This window comes from Anastrepha ludens, chromosome 4 (genome assembly GCF_028408465.1).
Source record: "Anastrepha ludens isolate Willacy chromosome 4, idAnaLude1.1, whole genome shotgun sequence".
NCBI lineage: Eukaryota > Metazoa > Arthropoda > Insecta > Diptera > Tephritidae > Anastrepha > Anastrepha ludens.
Window position 1 is genome coordinate 80190064 of NC_071500.1, and position 15058 is coordinate 80205121.

Below are 15058 nucleotides of genomic sequence, written 5' to 3' on the forward strand. Positions count from 1 at the left end.
TTAACACCTAGGGTGTAGAACCCAATATACGATTATGTATTTTTCTTTTTTGTTTATTATTGAATCTGCTTATAAATAATGGCTCTCTAAAAGGCTGGTACTTCTTCGTGATTGTTTTATTGTGTTGTATAAAGCATTTGCCGAGGCATATATTTCATTTCGCAATTTTATTATATATTTTGATCCGTTATATGTACAATATTATTGTATATTTGTGGATGTAATGTGGATGTTTAATTTTAGAAAAATGACTCAAAAAATGTCTACAATTTATCTTGGAGTTTTTTATTCCTTCGAAATCAAGACAAAAAATCCATATTTTAATAAAGTACAGCTTTTTCTTCTTTTAATAAGTGTACCTATGTTTTTATTTTTTCAGTTTTAATATTACAGGAAATAAACGGCTTGAGTTTAACTATACATGTGACTTCAAGGTGCACATACGGCATCTTAATAAAAGTCATGTAGACTATGCGTACTGAACATATGACCGTTCAGGTGTTATACAGTACTATTAAATTTTTGGTGTTTAATATTGTGTTATGGGATGCGGTGGTCTAGAGTTCGAAAATTTAGGATATTCCCAGCAACTTTTTTACAATAAAAAAAAACGAAAAACAATATTTAAACTTTTAGGCTTTTTATTTAACTTCTTTGACATTGAAAAATGAAAAAAAAAATTTTTTTTAATTTTAATAATTTAAAAAATGGCGCTGCAGATGATTTTCTATTTATCTGAAACACAAAAACCAAAAAAAATTATTAATCAACTATGACTGTAGCTATGTCCCGCTACTATATTAGAATAAAAAAAAACAAATTTGACAAAATGGCGCTGTTTTGAATTTGACCTTCTAAAAATCGGGTTTTCCAGATTTTTAATAAAAACATATGCAATAATTGAAATAATAATATGAATCTAATATAGTACGGGCGATATGAACACCATATTAATATTTTACACAACTCGGTTGAATTTTTGTTTTTTTTTTTTTTTTGTTTTTTCAACACCAGACCTAAAAAAGTAGTTTTTAGATAAATGAGCTTAAAGTTTGAGGTACAGGAGCGCGCAGACCGCTCACTCTATCTAGATAATGGGCTGTAGAAGCTATAATTTCCGCATAAAAACAGTATATTCTAAATCCCAATTCTAAAAACCGATTTTTTGAAATTTCTATACCACCGGGTCCCCTTAAATGCTTTTTACATGTATGGGAATTCTTTTTCATGCTATTTTTGAGTTAGAGTTGCCAAAGTTCAAATCGTATCAGCAAATTATCTGCCAGTTTTAATAAGAAAATTGGCATAGTATTAAATATTTTTTATTAAAAGCTTAGTGCTTGTTAAAACGATGTATTGACCACTTACTAATCACTAATTTGCGGCAAGAGTGTCATAATCCAGAAAAGCCAAAGTGTTGAGAAAAACAGCGTCAAGGTTTTCAATTAATTTTTAAAAATGTTGTATTTTTTATTATTTACTTGTTTATTCTTAATAACAACATAGTTGAAGTACACATAAAAGTAATGTATATGAAGTTAGCAGAGGGACTTAGTAGGATATCAAATATAAAGAATGTTCAAATTGTAAAAGAAAAAGAAAGATATAAATACGTACATTTTAGCAACTATTGGCAACAAAGTATTATGGCTCTATCAGTAAAAGTAAAACCACATTATCATCTAATGAGTTACTGTTCATGGGTATCGCTGTGCATTCTTTGCACATCATAAAATGAGAGCTTGTGGTGACTTCTGCATTGCTTTTTTAAATTGTGAAAATCTTACAGCAAAATGACAATATTGCTTTTATCTCAATAATTGGGTCTGGAAATTTGAAAACAGGCTTGAAACTATTATTATTTTAACTCTTACTCGGAGGTATATTAAAAAAAGCTGTTTAGAAAGTTAGCAATTTGTTTCATATTTTAAATTCAGGGTGTAAGAGTCCATGACTTATGAACCGTGGGCAGTCACACCAGACATTTTTTAACAAAATTTGCAGTCCAATTCTGCTACAAGTCCCATGTTACCAAAATTACATCTTAGCTGCAATTCTCTGACAGGTAAATAATAAAAATATAACTAATAAAAGCTTTTCTGGTTGATGATTTTCATGACGGCAGTTAGGTGAATTAAAAAATTTCCCAATGTTTTTTGTTTTCCAAGTCTAAATTAATTTAAATCTTTTAACTTAAGTGTTAACCAGTTTTTCAAGTCTTTTCAGAATTAAAAAAAAACCTTAAATTTATTTTTACAATTTTGATATAACAAATTTTCTTATTAAAATTAATGTTTTATTTAATCTGAAAGTAACTTTTTTTAAACTTGAATAGTAAATTATTATTTCCATTAATTTTATATAATTTTAATTTTCAATTATTAGCAACTTTAATTGCTAAAAGCTAGTCTATTAAATAGGAAGTATTGTGTAAAAAAAATCGTACGAAAAAATTACAAGGACTTTTCCTACTTCGTACAGAGACGCAGAGACGAGTACATGCATATTTGGGCATACTACTACAGGACGAGTTGCACATACACTTTCACACTTATATTTTATCAATTATTCTTGTGGCTGAGTATACACTTTATATATACATAGGTATATGTATATATGAACAATTTTGTACATACTTATACATCCGCTCATACAACGACTTATACTACATTGTTCTGCCCACATAACACTATTATCACCTATCTTTTATTTATTTTTCTACTTTCATACCACTTTATTCTAACAAACCAATATCCGTCTAAAATCCAATAAAATTCTCGGACACTTATGTATACCCATAGTTATCATTCCCACTAACCCCCTACCAATGCTATGCATTACTGTGTATCCATTCCACTACTACCATAACAAAAAGCGTTGAACGCCTTCTCATTCCTTCATACATACTACATACATACTACATACATACGTACATACATACATACATACATACATACATATAACCATACATACGAACATACTTCGCCATCGCAATCTCATCACACCTCATTCACATTTTGCAGGTTCATCCACTTTGCCACGCTCTGTAGGCTCTCGCATAACCGATGTCGATGTTGGTGGACAGCAGAGGGCGATGGCAAATGCCACCAGCAGCACTTCATTGTATGATAATGTAGCCGGCAGTGGTGTAGGCGCTCAATCCATGAATGCAGTTGGCGGACAGGGTAAGTGCAGAATAATACAGAGCTGTTAAATACATGGAACATGTTAAATATATATGTACAAACCGGTACTAAGAGAGTTGCATAAGAGCGCAACGAATATAATGCGAGAAAAATTTAGGTAGATAGGTCAAATATATTTATCAGGGTTGTAAAATGGGTTTACTTCTTTTATAATTTTGTGCATGAAAAAATGTACTTTCTCCAAGCCGAATGTACTTCTTGAAAATTAAAAGCAAAGACGTAAACAAAAAAATGGAGTTTTCACATTATAAGTAAATATAAATTAAATTTTGTAACAATAACAAAAAAGAAAAAATATCTACATGAGTAAACAAAATTAATTAAATGACTGTCTACACGTAAGAGAAGCGTATTAAACTGGTTTATTAATTTATCCTCATCGACTTCTGTAGTATGACTAACTGCGCTTTATTTTGAATGTTCAAGTTAAAACAATATGACCGTAATATAGAAAAAATTCCAACCTGTAATCTAACATATTAAGGCTTCTTGATTGTTTTAATAAATTTTTTATTTCTGATAGATTCTGATAAAAAAAAACTATACATACGAGGTCTGTTCAAAAAAATGAAGGTTTCAAATTTCGTGGGCTACGTACATTCGACTTTCGATTATTATTTTCTTTTATGTTGCTACACTCGTCTCGAAGATATGTTCACGGTTTTAGCAATATATAATAGCATGTTTAGTTTGTTTGAGAGAGGCATAAATAAGACAAGTGTTTTGCGTGTTCGACGATTTTCCGCTATCGACTATTGGCTCTCCTGGACTCTTCCATTGGGACGATTGGGCTTTAGTTTCGATGTCATTGCCATATACTCATGTTTTGTCGCCAGTTATGACCGTTTTAAGCAAATCTAGATCATCGTTGACACCATTCAACAATTCCTGAGCGATGGTCATGCGACGTTGTTTTAAGTCAAAATACAGCTATTTCGGAACGAACTGCGCTACCACACGCTTCATGCCCAAAATTTCCGAAAAGATTGCATGATATGAGCCAGCCGATGTGCCGATATCCTCAGCAGCTCCGGTAATTGTTATTCGATTACGATTATATAACTATTTTCTTCACTTTCTCAACATTTTCATCGGTTGTTGATGTCCTGGGGCATCCAGAGCGAGCGTGGTCATTCACATCTTCTTCTTCATCTGATTCAGAGTACTCTCACCGTATGCCACTGTCAACATTTCCATTTTTTACACAACATTTGATGCAACTTCTTTGATGCTTTTTTGGATAGCAGAAAATCGCCGAAATTTGTCTTATTTTGCCTCTCACCAACAAACTAAACTACGGTATTCGCTTTATCGTTTATGACATTTTTTGTCGTAGGCTTAGAAAGCCAGTGTCTTTAAAATAAACTTTTAATCTACAAATTCATTGCAAAACTGTTTCGCATGTTCTTTAAACTTAAAAACTTCTTGCTTATTAATAGTATTATCAATAAAAAAATCTACTGTCGCATCGCTGAGAGAATCTTTTACATGGAAATGGTTTTCATGTAGATTGATGTCAACAAAATCTGCGTTGCCCGCCGCAATCTGGAATATAAAATTATTGGCACATTTTTTCATAAACACAATTTAGTCTAGCTTACAAAATTGGTGTCCGTATATCTTCAAATTGCGTTCCAACATTTAGTTTATTGAATATGTTTAAATTTTTTATGATTATATCACTGTAGCTATAAAGTTGACACCGAGCAAAAATTTACTAAAAATTCATAAATTGTTTTTGGGTACTTGGGTGATTCCTATGGGCTGTATTCCTTTGCATCTGCAAAATAATGCTCAAAACCGCTTAGAGTTTACAATGGTGTCGTCTGTCAAGATATATACATAAGCACTTATACACCCCGTTGCATAATTATAAATGCACAATATATATATTTTTTATTGTGGTTTAGAGAAAATATTTTTTCGTGCACTGTTTGGCCAAGTGTGTTAAGAGAAAAACGTTCACGTAACAAGCAACAAAAACAAAATCATTTGTATTAGCTGAGAAGAGCGTAGGTATGAACGCACTTCGATTATGGGAATATTTTAACATATTTTTATGTGCTCTCCCTAGTAATGTGTGGTATTTCCAAACTATTCAATAACTTGAAATACGCTGTTCGGCATTGAATCAAATAACTTTTGCAGTAGTTGCGTGTTAAGGAAGTCCCATGTGTGTAGAATAGAATTCCAAATATTCCTTTGTAGAGTACCACTTATTTCCTCCATAAACTGCTCGAACCAATTCACTCCACACGTTCTCGATGATATTGAGATCTGGAGAAATCGATGGCCACTCAAGAAAGGGAATACATTATAGTAGATATGGATATTATATTTGAACCCTGCAAACACCGCCGGTGCGTACGAGTGTTTTTTAGCTGCATGAGAACTATCCATATCCACAACCATTTCTATTCAGTAAGGGTTAGTAAGTCATTATCAATCGTTTAACGCTAGAACAACGCTTAGAAGCTGTGGAAATTTTCTTTGAAAAAAAAAAAAATAAATTTCTTCGCGATGTTCATAGAGTGAAGTTCTCAACATGTTGACCTCTGCCCTTCGACTGCGTGGGGAAATTTTACGTAAGGATCTTGGATTATTGGAAAAAGTAGTCGATTGGAATTGGACTGATCGAGTGAACTATGTAAGTCGTAGCCAGGGCATGTTCCAGATATTATTTATGTTAAAAAATAAATACTATGAAATTATCTATCAGATTATAATACAAAAAATACATTCCAACAATATTTCTGTTTTGTATTATCATTTTAAGAACTCATAGTTAGACCACAAAGGGATATAGATGTGCATTATTTTCGTAGCCGACTACCTAAGCATTTCTTATTCTTCACTTATAACTTGATTTTTTATGTTGTAAATATGAAGCGTTTTGGTTCATATCTGAATGTACTTATACAAGTAGAAGTTGTGGTTTACTCGACCGTGGCGTATTTATTAAAATTTAACTATTCCTGTAATTTTCCTAGAAGAGCACGTAATAGCTGACCAAATTTTATCGATCTAAAGAAGGATATGACAGCACATTAGGTACGAACAAGTAAACAAAAAATATTAATTTTTTCATATTAAATGACTCAGCAAAAATATATGCATACATATTTTTAAATTCCACTAGGAGTTACGTATTCGCAAAAGTAACTGGCTTAAATTTTTTGGTTATTGTGCAGAGTGTAGGGCTAAAACCAGTGTATGTATGTAGGCGGCAGCCATACCCGAATGGGTTGGTGCGTGATTACCATTCGGAATTCACAGAGAGAACGTAGGTTCGAATCTCGGTGAAAGCAAAATTAATAAAAAAAAAAAAACATTTTTCTAATAGTGGTCGCCCCTCGGCAGTCAATGGCAAACCTCCGAGTGTATTTTGCCATGAAAAAGCTCCTCATAAAAATATCTGCCGTTCGGAGTCGGCTTAAAACTGTAGGTCCCTCCATTTGTGGAACAACATCAAGACGCACACCACAAATAGGAGGAGGAGCTCGGCCAAACACCCAAAAAGGGTGTACGCGCCAATTATATATATATATATATATATATATAACTACTTATAAGTGATTCGGTATGTTGGTTAGCTTGCAAGCCTTTAAGAGCTTTTGCATAAAAAGCTCAAACACAGGATGTCCCAGCGAAAGAGAATGCTTTAGCTTTTTTCTAGTAGTTTATGTGAGAGCACAGTTATAGCAAACTAGCTGTGTATTTCAATTGGGTTCGGAACTGTGCTAGGTGTGCTAAAAAGCTCTTTAAGTATTGAAATGAAATAATAGATTAAGATAAGTAGGTACTTTAACAAAATGAATTGAAATAAAGAAATATATATATATTCCTTAAGAAAAATATTTAATATCCTATCTTTGTAAATCAATTTTCACAAACAGATACCTTGGGTCGCCAAGTAAAACAACAGGATCCGAATGTTGCCGCCTCTAATGCTGGTGTCAACACAGGCACTCCTAGCGTAATGGTATCCGGTGTGGCCACCGGCACAAACGATTTATGCACACAAAATCACGTTGGCTCACAAGTGGGCCCAGATGATGGACTCATTGGCGGTCAGCAAGACATGGATATATCGAAGAATGAAGGCACTCAAGTTGGTGGACCATTACACCAGAATGTTGGCACTTCCACAAAATCGACAGGCACACGTACCAAGGATTACGCCGATGAAATGGTGAGTAAATAGGACTAATTAAAAAACAAAAAAAAAAAACAAAGTAGCCACACTGAGATTCTTATTATTTTTTAAATCAATACATATGCCAAAAAAGTAGAAAAAACCATATCACAAAGAAGTATGTAAGTATGTATGTATATTCAAAAGCCCTAAGTCTTAATTGTTCAACTGATCCCACGTTTTTATAACATCTCACACACGTGACGTACTTTCATTTGCTACACATAAAATATAAACTAATTGAGATGTTTTATGCCAATGCAAATGGAGTTCATCCACTTATATGTCCACTGAGTGACATACGGTAAGAATATTCTGTTTCGCGTATTTCCTCGAAATTCTTATGACGACCGAACGATGGCCGCATTAGGTTTGCATTAACCGTTGTAGGCTACTGATGAATGTCATCATGGCTGTAATGTCTAAACCTGCTACATCCGCAGGTGTCAGTGGCAAGATATCTGAATATCAGCTTGGCGAGAGCAAAACAGCTGAGTTGAACGTGCCGAGATGATTCCACTTCATCCTCCTGACAACAGCTGCAGAAAGGACTCGCAGCAGTACTAAGTTTCACCGCGTAGATACCTAATGGACAACGTCCGGTAGGGACATCCATACAATTAGAGAGTTTCTGTTTATCTATCTACCAGTGACCAAAGCATCTTGCGCCTTGGAACTTTTGTGCTTTAACTCAGCGCTCGCTCATGGACACTCCAGTCTCCTTAATTCACGGGAAAAGCGCCAGAATAGTCCCCTTCTAGCCAGCTCATTCACTTATAATTATATTTACACATCCAGGTCTACACATTTATCGGAGGAGGAACGCGCATTGGTATGGATTTAAATGAAGTTACAACAAAAAATGTCGAAATAGCTGCTAGAGTGAATCATCCACTAAAAATACGATTTCTAATCTTTTAAAAAATCTCGATAGTTAAGCGTTAGCCTGAAACTCGGTGTCTTACTGTTGAAAAAAACACGTCTTACCGGGAGACCAAGACTAAGTTAGATCTCAATATATCCAGAAGAAGAGTCCATCGAATCTAAAAATAGTGTTCAGGTATGTGTCTCGGGACCCATTTTTTGGTCGCGTTTTTGACATTTGCTGAAAGATTTATATTTTGCCCTGCCGAGTTCCAAAATTTAATTCAATTTAATGGTTGTTGTACTTAATGATGCGATGTGCGGCACCATTGCCAAACCCGCCATAAATAAAATCACGGTGACGGATTGCTAAGGATTTGGACAGCTCTTGAAAATATGGACAAGTATCTACTTCATACAGACGTATGAAATGTACAGGCGAACATATAACTTGATGGATGATGTACGGTTTAATTTACTGGGAACCTCTGTGAAGATTCATAGATCTTTCAAAGTCGACAAATTTTCTAAAAACAGAGTACATGGAAAATTTTTGAGACCACGTAAGTTGAGGCTACATCCTGTTGTAAGATGGAATGAGCTTGAACTTATGCTGATGCCATTACACTCTGGTGTGCACGGCAATGAAATGGCTAATGAATTGGGGAACTGCGGTTTCTTGGATTGTACAACTAGATCGAAGCAAATTTTAGAGCCAAACATAGCGGGAACAGTGGAGTACTTCAAATGTTTATTTAATAAAGTCAACGATGAAGTACTAACAGTTGCAGAATAACCAAGTATTTCCTGAAAAGTCCAACATTTCTTCTCCGTAAGACCTATATATGGTCATCTTAGGCATCATATTTGGAGAACATAACATACCACTTTCTCTATCATATTTTGAGCATAAGTATATTACATAACATTTTCTTTGACGCTCTGTTCGCCTTGTGCCAGACTTAAATGGTAACCAATGGTCTGATAAATTGAGAGCGGACGCGTTACATTTTCTTTTCTACGACAAGTTGCCAATATTCAAATAAGTATCTGGGAAGTTTGCAGAGGAGCAATGAATGCCCAACCCACCGGTCTTTCCCTACTCTTTGAATCATCTCTTTAGGACTTAAGTGCAATGGCTAATATTTGGCTGCGTGCTTAGAAAAATTCCGGCCGCCCACAATTTGATTTCATTACATTCCAATCTAGAAAACCGAATTGTAACTGAGTTTGCTCTGAAAATATCAAATAATGGTGTGGCCCATGGAACGTCTTTGCATGCTTTGATAAGGGTGGCCGTCTTGATGTTGTTCCAAAAATTAAAGCTGTGCGACTCAGGTTGATCATGGGATCAAAGCAGACAGGTACTTGCTATAGCCTGCCGACGTTCTACTGTTACCAGAAAATATTTTTCTGCTGTTTCGATGTTTTGGTTTCCAGCAGGTTTCCAATCCATTCTGCCGGTATTCCGTGCCCAAATACATGAGGGAACGTCAGTCACTTATTTACATATCGATATGAAGCACGTAATTTTTACATACTCGATTTAATCGAAATGTACTGGTAGAGCGAAACTCATTTGGTGCCCAGTGCATAACCTGAAATATGCCACAAATGCCACAGATTAGAGGTAAGTGAGTGGTCATACCTGAAAGTTCAAAGCGTTCGCCCACACATGTTGCGTGTTTATGCCACGCACCTATACATTTGAGTATAATTTTTGAATGTGTTTGTATACAAATCACCCAAACAACTGCACATTTAGGTATTTAATAATAGCCGCCTCTACTTTCACCGATTCTGCGTAATTTTGTTGCTGCGATTTCTGATTTTCCATCCCCTCCCCCTGTGCATGCAGTCAATCTGCATCTGAATAATTTACTTAAGTTACAACACCGCACTAATAACATTATGCACTGCTGTGTTCCTGTACATACTAACAAATACATATATATTTTCATGCTCTAATATATACAAATATATATAAAAATAAGCATGCAAATTACATGCAATCGCCCGTTATCGTTTCAGACACGTGATGCACGCGGACATGACATGCACCAGCACCAGCACAACATAATCAACAACAACACCAGACGCAAGACTAAGAGCACCGAGGACATGAACGTCGACACGAGCACTCTGAAACGCATGCTAAAGCCCATGCCCAGCACTGAGAGTCCCGTTACTTCACCGGAGATGGGTCGGCGCCGTTACAATTACTACAATGCCAATGTGGCTAATACTCTTGGGCAACAACATATGCATCAGCATGGCGGCGGTATGGGTATGGGAATGGGTATGGGTGGCGGCGGACCTGGTGGCATGCACCACATAATGAACAACAACAATACTATGGGACGCGTGAGCAGTCAATCGTCGAGATTCTCGGGATCGAGGTAAGTGTAACTGTGTGCATGTGTATATGTGTGTGAGTATATTTAAGTTAGCAAATAAAAAAACAAATAACATGAAATTAGAAGAGAAATTGAATAAATACTGCGCATAGAGAAAATAAAATTACCACAACAAAAAGCTGTGCTTGCAACTTAGTGAGACACATAGTAAAATGACTGTGCCAAGACCAAAGCAAAGCCAAAGTCTAACCGGCAAAGCAACCAGCGGAGCAACCACCATCTAGCGGTTAAGCTGTTGTACACTATGATCAAAAAGTACCGGGCTGATCGGGAAGACTGTTTTCTTCGATTGCCAAGGCGTAGTGCACGATGAGTGCCTTCTATCGAGCCAGACAGTCAATAAGAATAGTATTTATCCGTTTTGAAACGTTTGAGAGGTGCTGTATCTCGCAAACGGCTGGACATGTGGGCAAACAATTCTTAGATGATGATAACGACCCATCGCACCAAACACCAAGTAAACAAACACCATCGTGCAAGCACCGTGTTCACCTGATATGGTCCCGTGCGATTTTGTTTTTGTTTCCCAAGTTGAAGTTACCTCTTCGAGGAAGGAGATTTCAGTCGATAGAGGAGACTAAAGAGAATGCGACGAAGGAGCTGAAGGCCATCCCTACCAGGGGGTGCATAGAGAACTGGATTAAACGTTGGCACATGTGCGTTGCTTCAGACGCGAGGAGATAAAAAAAAATTGCTTGAAATTTCACTCTGTTTTGTTTTATTTAAACATTCCCGGTACTTTCTGATCATAGGGTACTTCGCTATTTAAGCCAGTCCGCACCAATAAATTTTCGCCGACATTTTTAGTGTAAATTGGCAAATAAAGGAAGAGAGTTGCAAAAACATGCGGCAACAAGTGCGGTCGATGCGTGATTTTTGAGATGCTAATAGTCGGAAATTTAAGCGCAAAATTAACATTGTGAAAATGGTCCATACGATTTGAAGCGGAATATCTTCTGTGGAGCATAATGTGGTAGCATCGCTTACCTTTAGTGTATTTATTGTGTCAAAGTGAAAGCCGCTAATCAAATAGGTATTAACCAATCCCTACCAAACGGAAGCTGGTAATAAGTAACAAGTAACTCCTTACGTAGAGCCGAATCATTGATTAAGTGTGGAAACAATAGTTGTTTACATCAGTCAATTGAAAAATTTCTAACGATTCTGATACCTTAACAAAGCCTAATGGTAGTTGTCATAAGGATTAGATAACCAACAGTGTTCTAGAGAAAATAAATACAAAGAAAAATAATGCAATTGTTAAGAATTTTTCGGTTCGGAAATAAACTATGAAGTCTCAGATAATATTAGCTACTATGATGAATATATTATTTTGTAACTAAATTGTATACCAAATCTAAATTTGAGGGAAATTTTCGTACAAAAAAGGAATTTCTCACAGTTGATAGTAGATAAACAAAATACCGCTGTAATATTTACTTATACGAGGGGTACCTTTTATATATGTCGGGATTTAGCAACCCTGGTATTGCAATCTGGCAACTGACAGCTGTATCGCAAAGTTTGACATTTTCTGGCTTTTACGTACTCAGAACATTTTGAAAAACCAGCGCTATTTGTGTTGTCTACAGTAACTTAAAAGATTCATCTCGGTCCAAAAATGGAATTAAATCGTGAACATTTTCGTGCGATTATTTTTTACAATACAACTTTCGAAGTGGATTAACCGCATTGCATGGATGAACTTAATTCATTTTTTGGCGATGAAGCTCCATCAAGGACCAGTGTTTATCGATGGTATGGTGAATTCAATCGTGGTCGTAGTTCACTCCAAGACGAATTTCGTGAAGATCGTCAGTGAAACAGTTTTTGTTCCGAAAACCATTCATGCTGTGCGCGAACTGATATTGCAAGATCGTCATGTGAACTATCGTGAGATTGAGACAATCTTAGGCATTAGTGGGACCAGCATACATTCAATATTGCATAAACATTTGAATGTAAAAAAAAAATTGTTCGCGTTGGATCCCACACAATTTGTCAAACGCTCAAAAAAAGGCTCGTGTCGATTGGTCGAAGGAAATGCTCAAAAAATACGATCGCGGGGCTTCGAAACACGTCTATGACATCGTGATAGGTGATGAATCATGGATTTACGCGTATGAGCCCGAAAGTAAACAGCAGTCGACTGTATGGATGTTTCAAAATGAGCCCAATCCAACAAAAGTTGTTCGCGCACGAAGCACTTCCAAGCGAATGGTCGCCTGTTTTTTCGGAAAAACTGGACATGTCGCAACCGTACCACTAGAACAACGCAGAACAGTAAATTCTGAGTGGTACACAACCATTTGTTTGCCAGTTGTCTTCCAAGAAATTAGGAAAACCAATCGCCAAAGACGGATCACTCTTCACCAGGACAATGCGAGCTCTCACACATCGGCTGAAACAACTGCATTTTTGAGCACCCAAAACATCGAATTAATGGGTCATCCGCCGTATAGTCCTGACTTGGCACCGAATGACTTCTTTTTATTCCCGTGCGTAAAAAACAAACTGAGAGGTCAACGTTTTTCGACCCCTGAAGAAGCGGTTGCGGCATTCAGAATGCATGTTTTGGAGGTACCTCATTCAGAGTGGCAAAAGTGTTTCGACAATTGGTTCAAACGCATGCAAAAGTGTATAGATCTTCATGGAGAATATTTTGAAAAACAATAAAGTGATTTTTGGGGATTAAAATTTGTTTTTGTTCTCTAATCCCGACATATAAAGGGCACCCCTCGTATACTAGGTATTATTTAGATTTTTTACTTAGAAGTCTAAATCCAAAAGGGAGGTGAGATAATTAAGGTCAGACAACGTTCTAACGAGAGGGGCATTGGCAATATATATACAATGTCCAACTAAAGCCAATGCGCAAAATTTTGCAACGGCGAAAATTTCTGCAAGGAACATTAAACTGTATTCTTTCTAGAAGGACCGGGCAGTCAATTAGTCCATTAATGAGATCAAAAATAATGATACTGCCTGAAAAGTACCTCTGTCACTCACGCCAGTTTGGAAACCATTCTGGTCCTTTATGGTCCGTTGGTGCTGGCGCTTATACAAAAAATGAGCTATTAGATAATAGACCTCAGTTTTAGCGATAACCTCTTCATTCGAGCAAAATTTCTTACCGTCGAGCATTTTTTAGGTCTGCGAACCGTCAATAGTGGCTGGGAGGCAATTCTGGCAAATACGATGAATGTGTGAGCAATTCGAACTTCACTTCATGTAGTTTTGCCATTGTTTTGATTGATTTGAGACACGGTGCGTTGTTATGATGAAACAACATTTTTTTCTTTGCCACATACGTTTTGATTTCTGCGTGAAGTGATGGATCCATATCGCCGCAAAAATTCCGGTTTACTACGATTAAACATAGCCAAACACTGCTCAGAATCACCAACACATTCTTGTTTTTGGTCAACAGACAGCAAATGCGGCACCCACTTTGAACTGAGTTTGTGCAACACCGGCAGAAAGCCATTGTTTTATTATTGTTTCTGATTTAGCGGAGTCCCTATAACACTTTTTGAGCCATTGCTGCGCTTGAACGGTATTTTTTCCATCAAAAAGCAGTGTAAAAAAAATTCACGAAATTCTTTTTAATCCATTATTTTTTACTTTTAGCAAAATATCTCACGAACTAATGAACTCTGCTTTAAAAAGACCAGGTGGAGAAATATTTTAATTTTCGCTTTATGCCTATAATTTGCTTCAGTTAGCACGAGATTGAAGAAACGACTGACGCGTGTTTGTTGAGTTAAGCCAAAATCGCTGGTGCATTTACTGAAGGAGATTTAGCGCCATGTTTACACTCTTTATTATAATAAAATCAGGAGCCATTCTTATTCGTATTCCGAATTCCACAATACATGATCTTAATAAAATTTATTTAAAAAAATCGATTTTCATAGCTTGTGAAATCCGAAAAAAATTTGAATTTTTATGAAAGATTTAGTTATTGATGTGGCGCTTATATATGTACATAATTGGCGCTTACACCCTTTCTTGGCTGTTTGGCCGAGCTCCTATGCCGCCTCCGAGAGACAGATGGTTATGTCGAGCTTTTTCATTGTGGAAGTTCGTTCGGAAGGTTGTCTACCTTGTCTACCGAAAAGCGACCGCTATTAAAAATAACTTTTTCTATCATTTGGTTTTTCGTGCCCGAGGTTTCGAACCCATGCGCTTCCGAATAGCAGTCTCACATCAACCTATTCAGCTACAATGCCCGCGTTAAAAGTTTTTAATAATCTACGTGGTCTTTGCAATTGGTTTAAGAAACTCGTGGCTTCTTATATAACTTAATACGCCAACATTTTCGAAAAGGCGCGGTTTCATCTAATTTCATTTTGCATTTCAGAGACTTTGCACAA

The 15058-nt window shown here is 36.2% G+C and overlaps 1 protein-coding gene across 1 annotated transcript in view; it reads left to right on the plus strand.

Annotated features, from left to right (window-relative positions):
* The window catches only part of LOC128861884 (protein still life, isoform SIF type 1-like), a 97708-nt gene that overhangs the window by 26505 nt on the left and 56145 nt on the right, over positions 1-15058 (plus strand). Inside the window, exons 6-8 of the mRNA XM_054100260.1 lie at positions 3024-3185; positions 7103-7398; positions 10297-10664. Of these exons, the coding sequence (XP_053956235.1) occupies positions 3024-3185; positions 7103-7398; positions 10297-10664 (826 nt within the window). The remainder of the gene's footprint in view (positions 1-3023; positions 3186-7102; positions 7399-10296; positions 10665-15058) is intronic.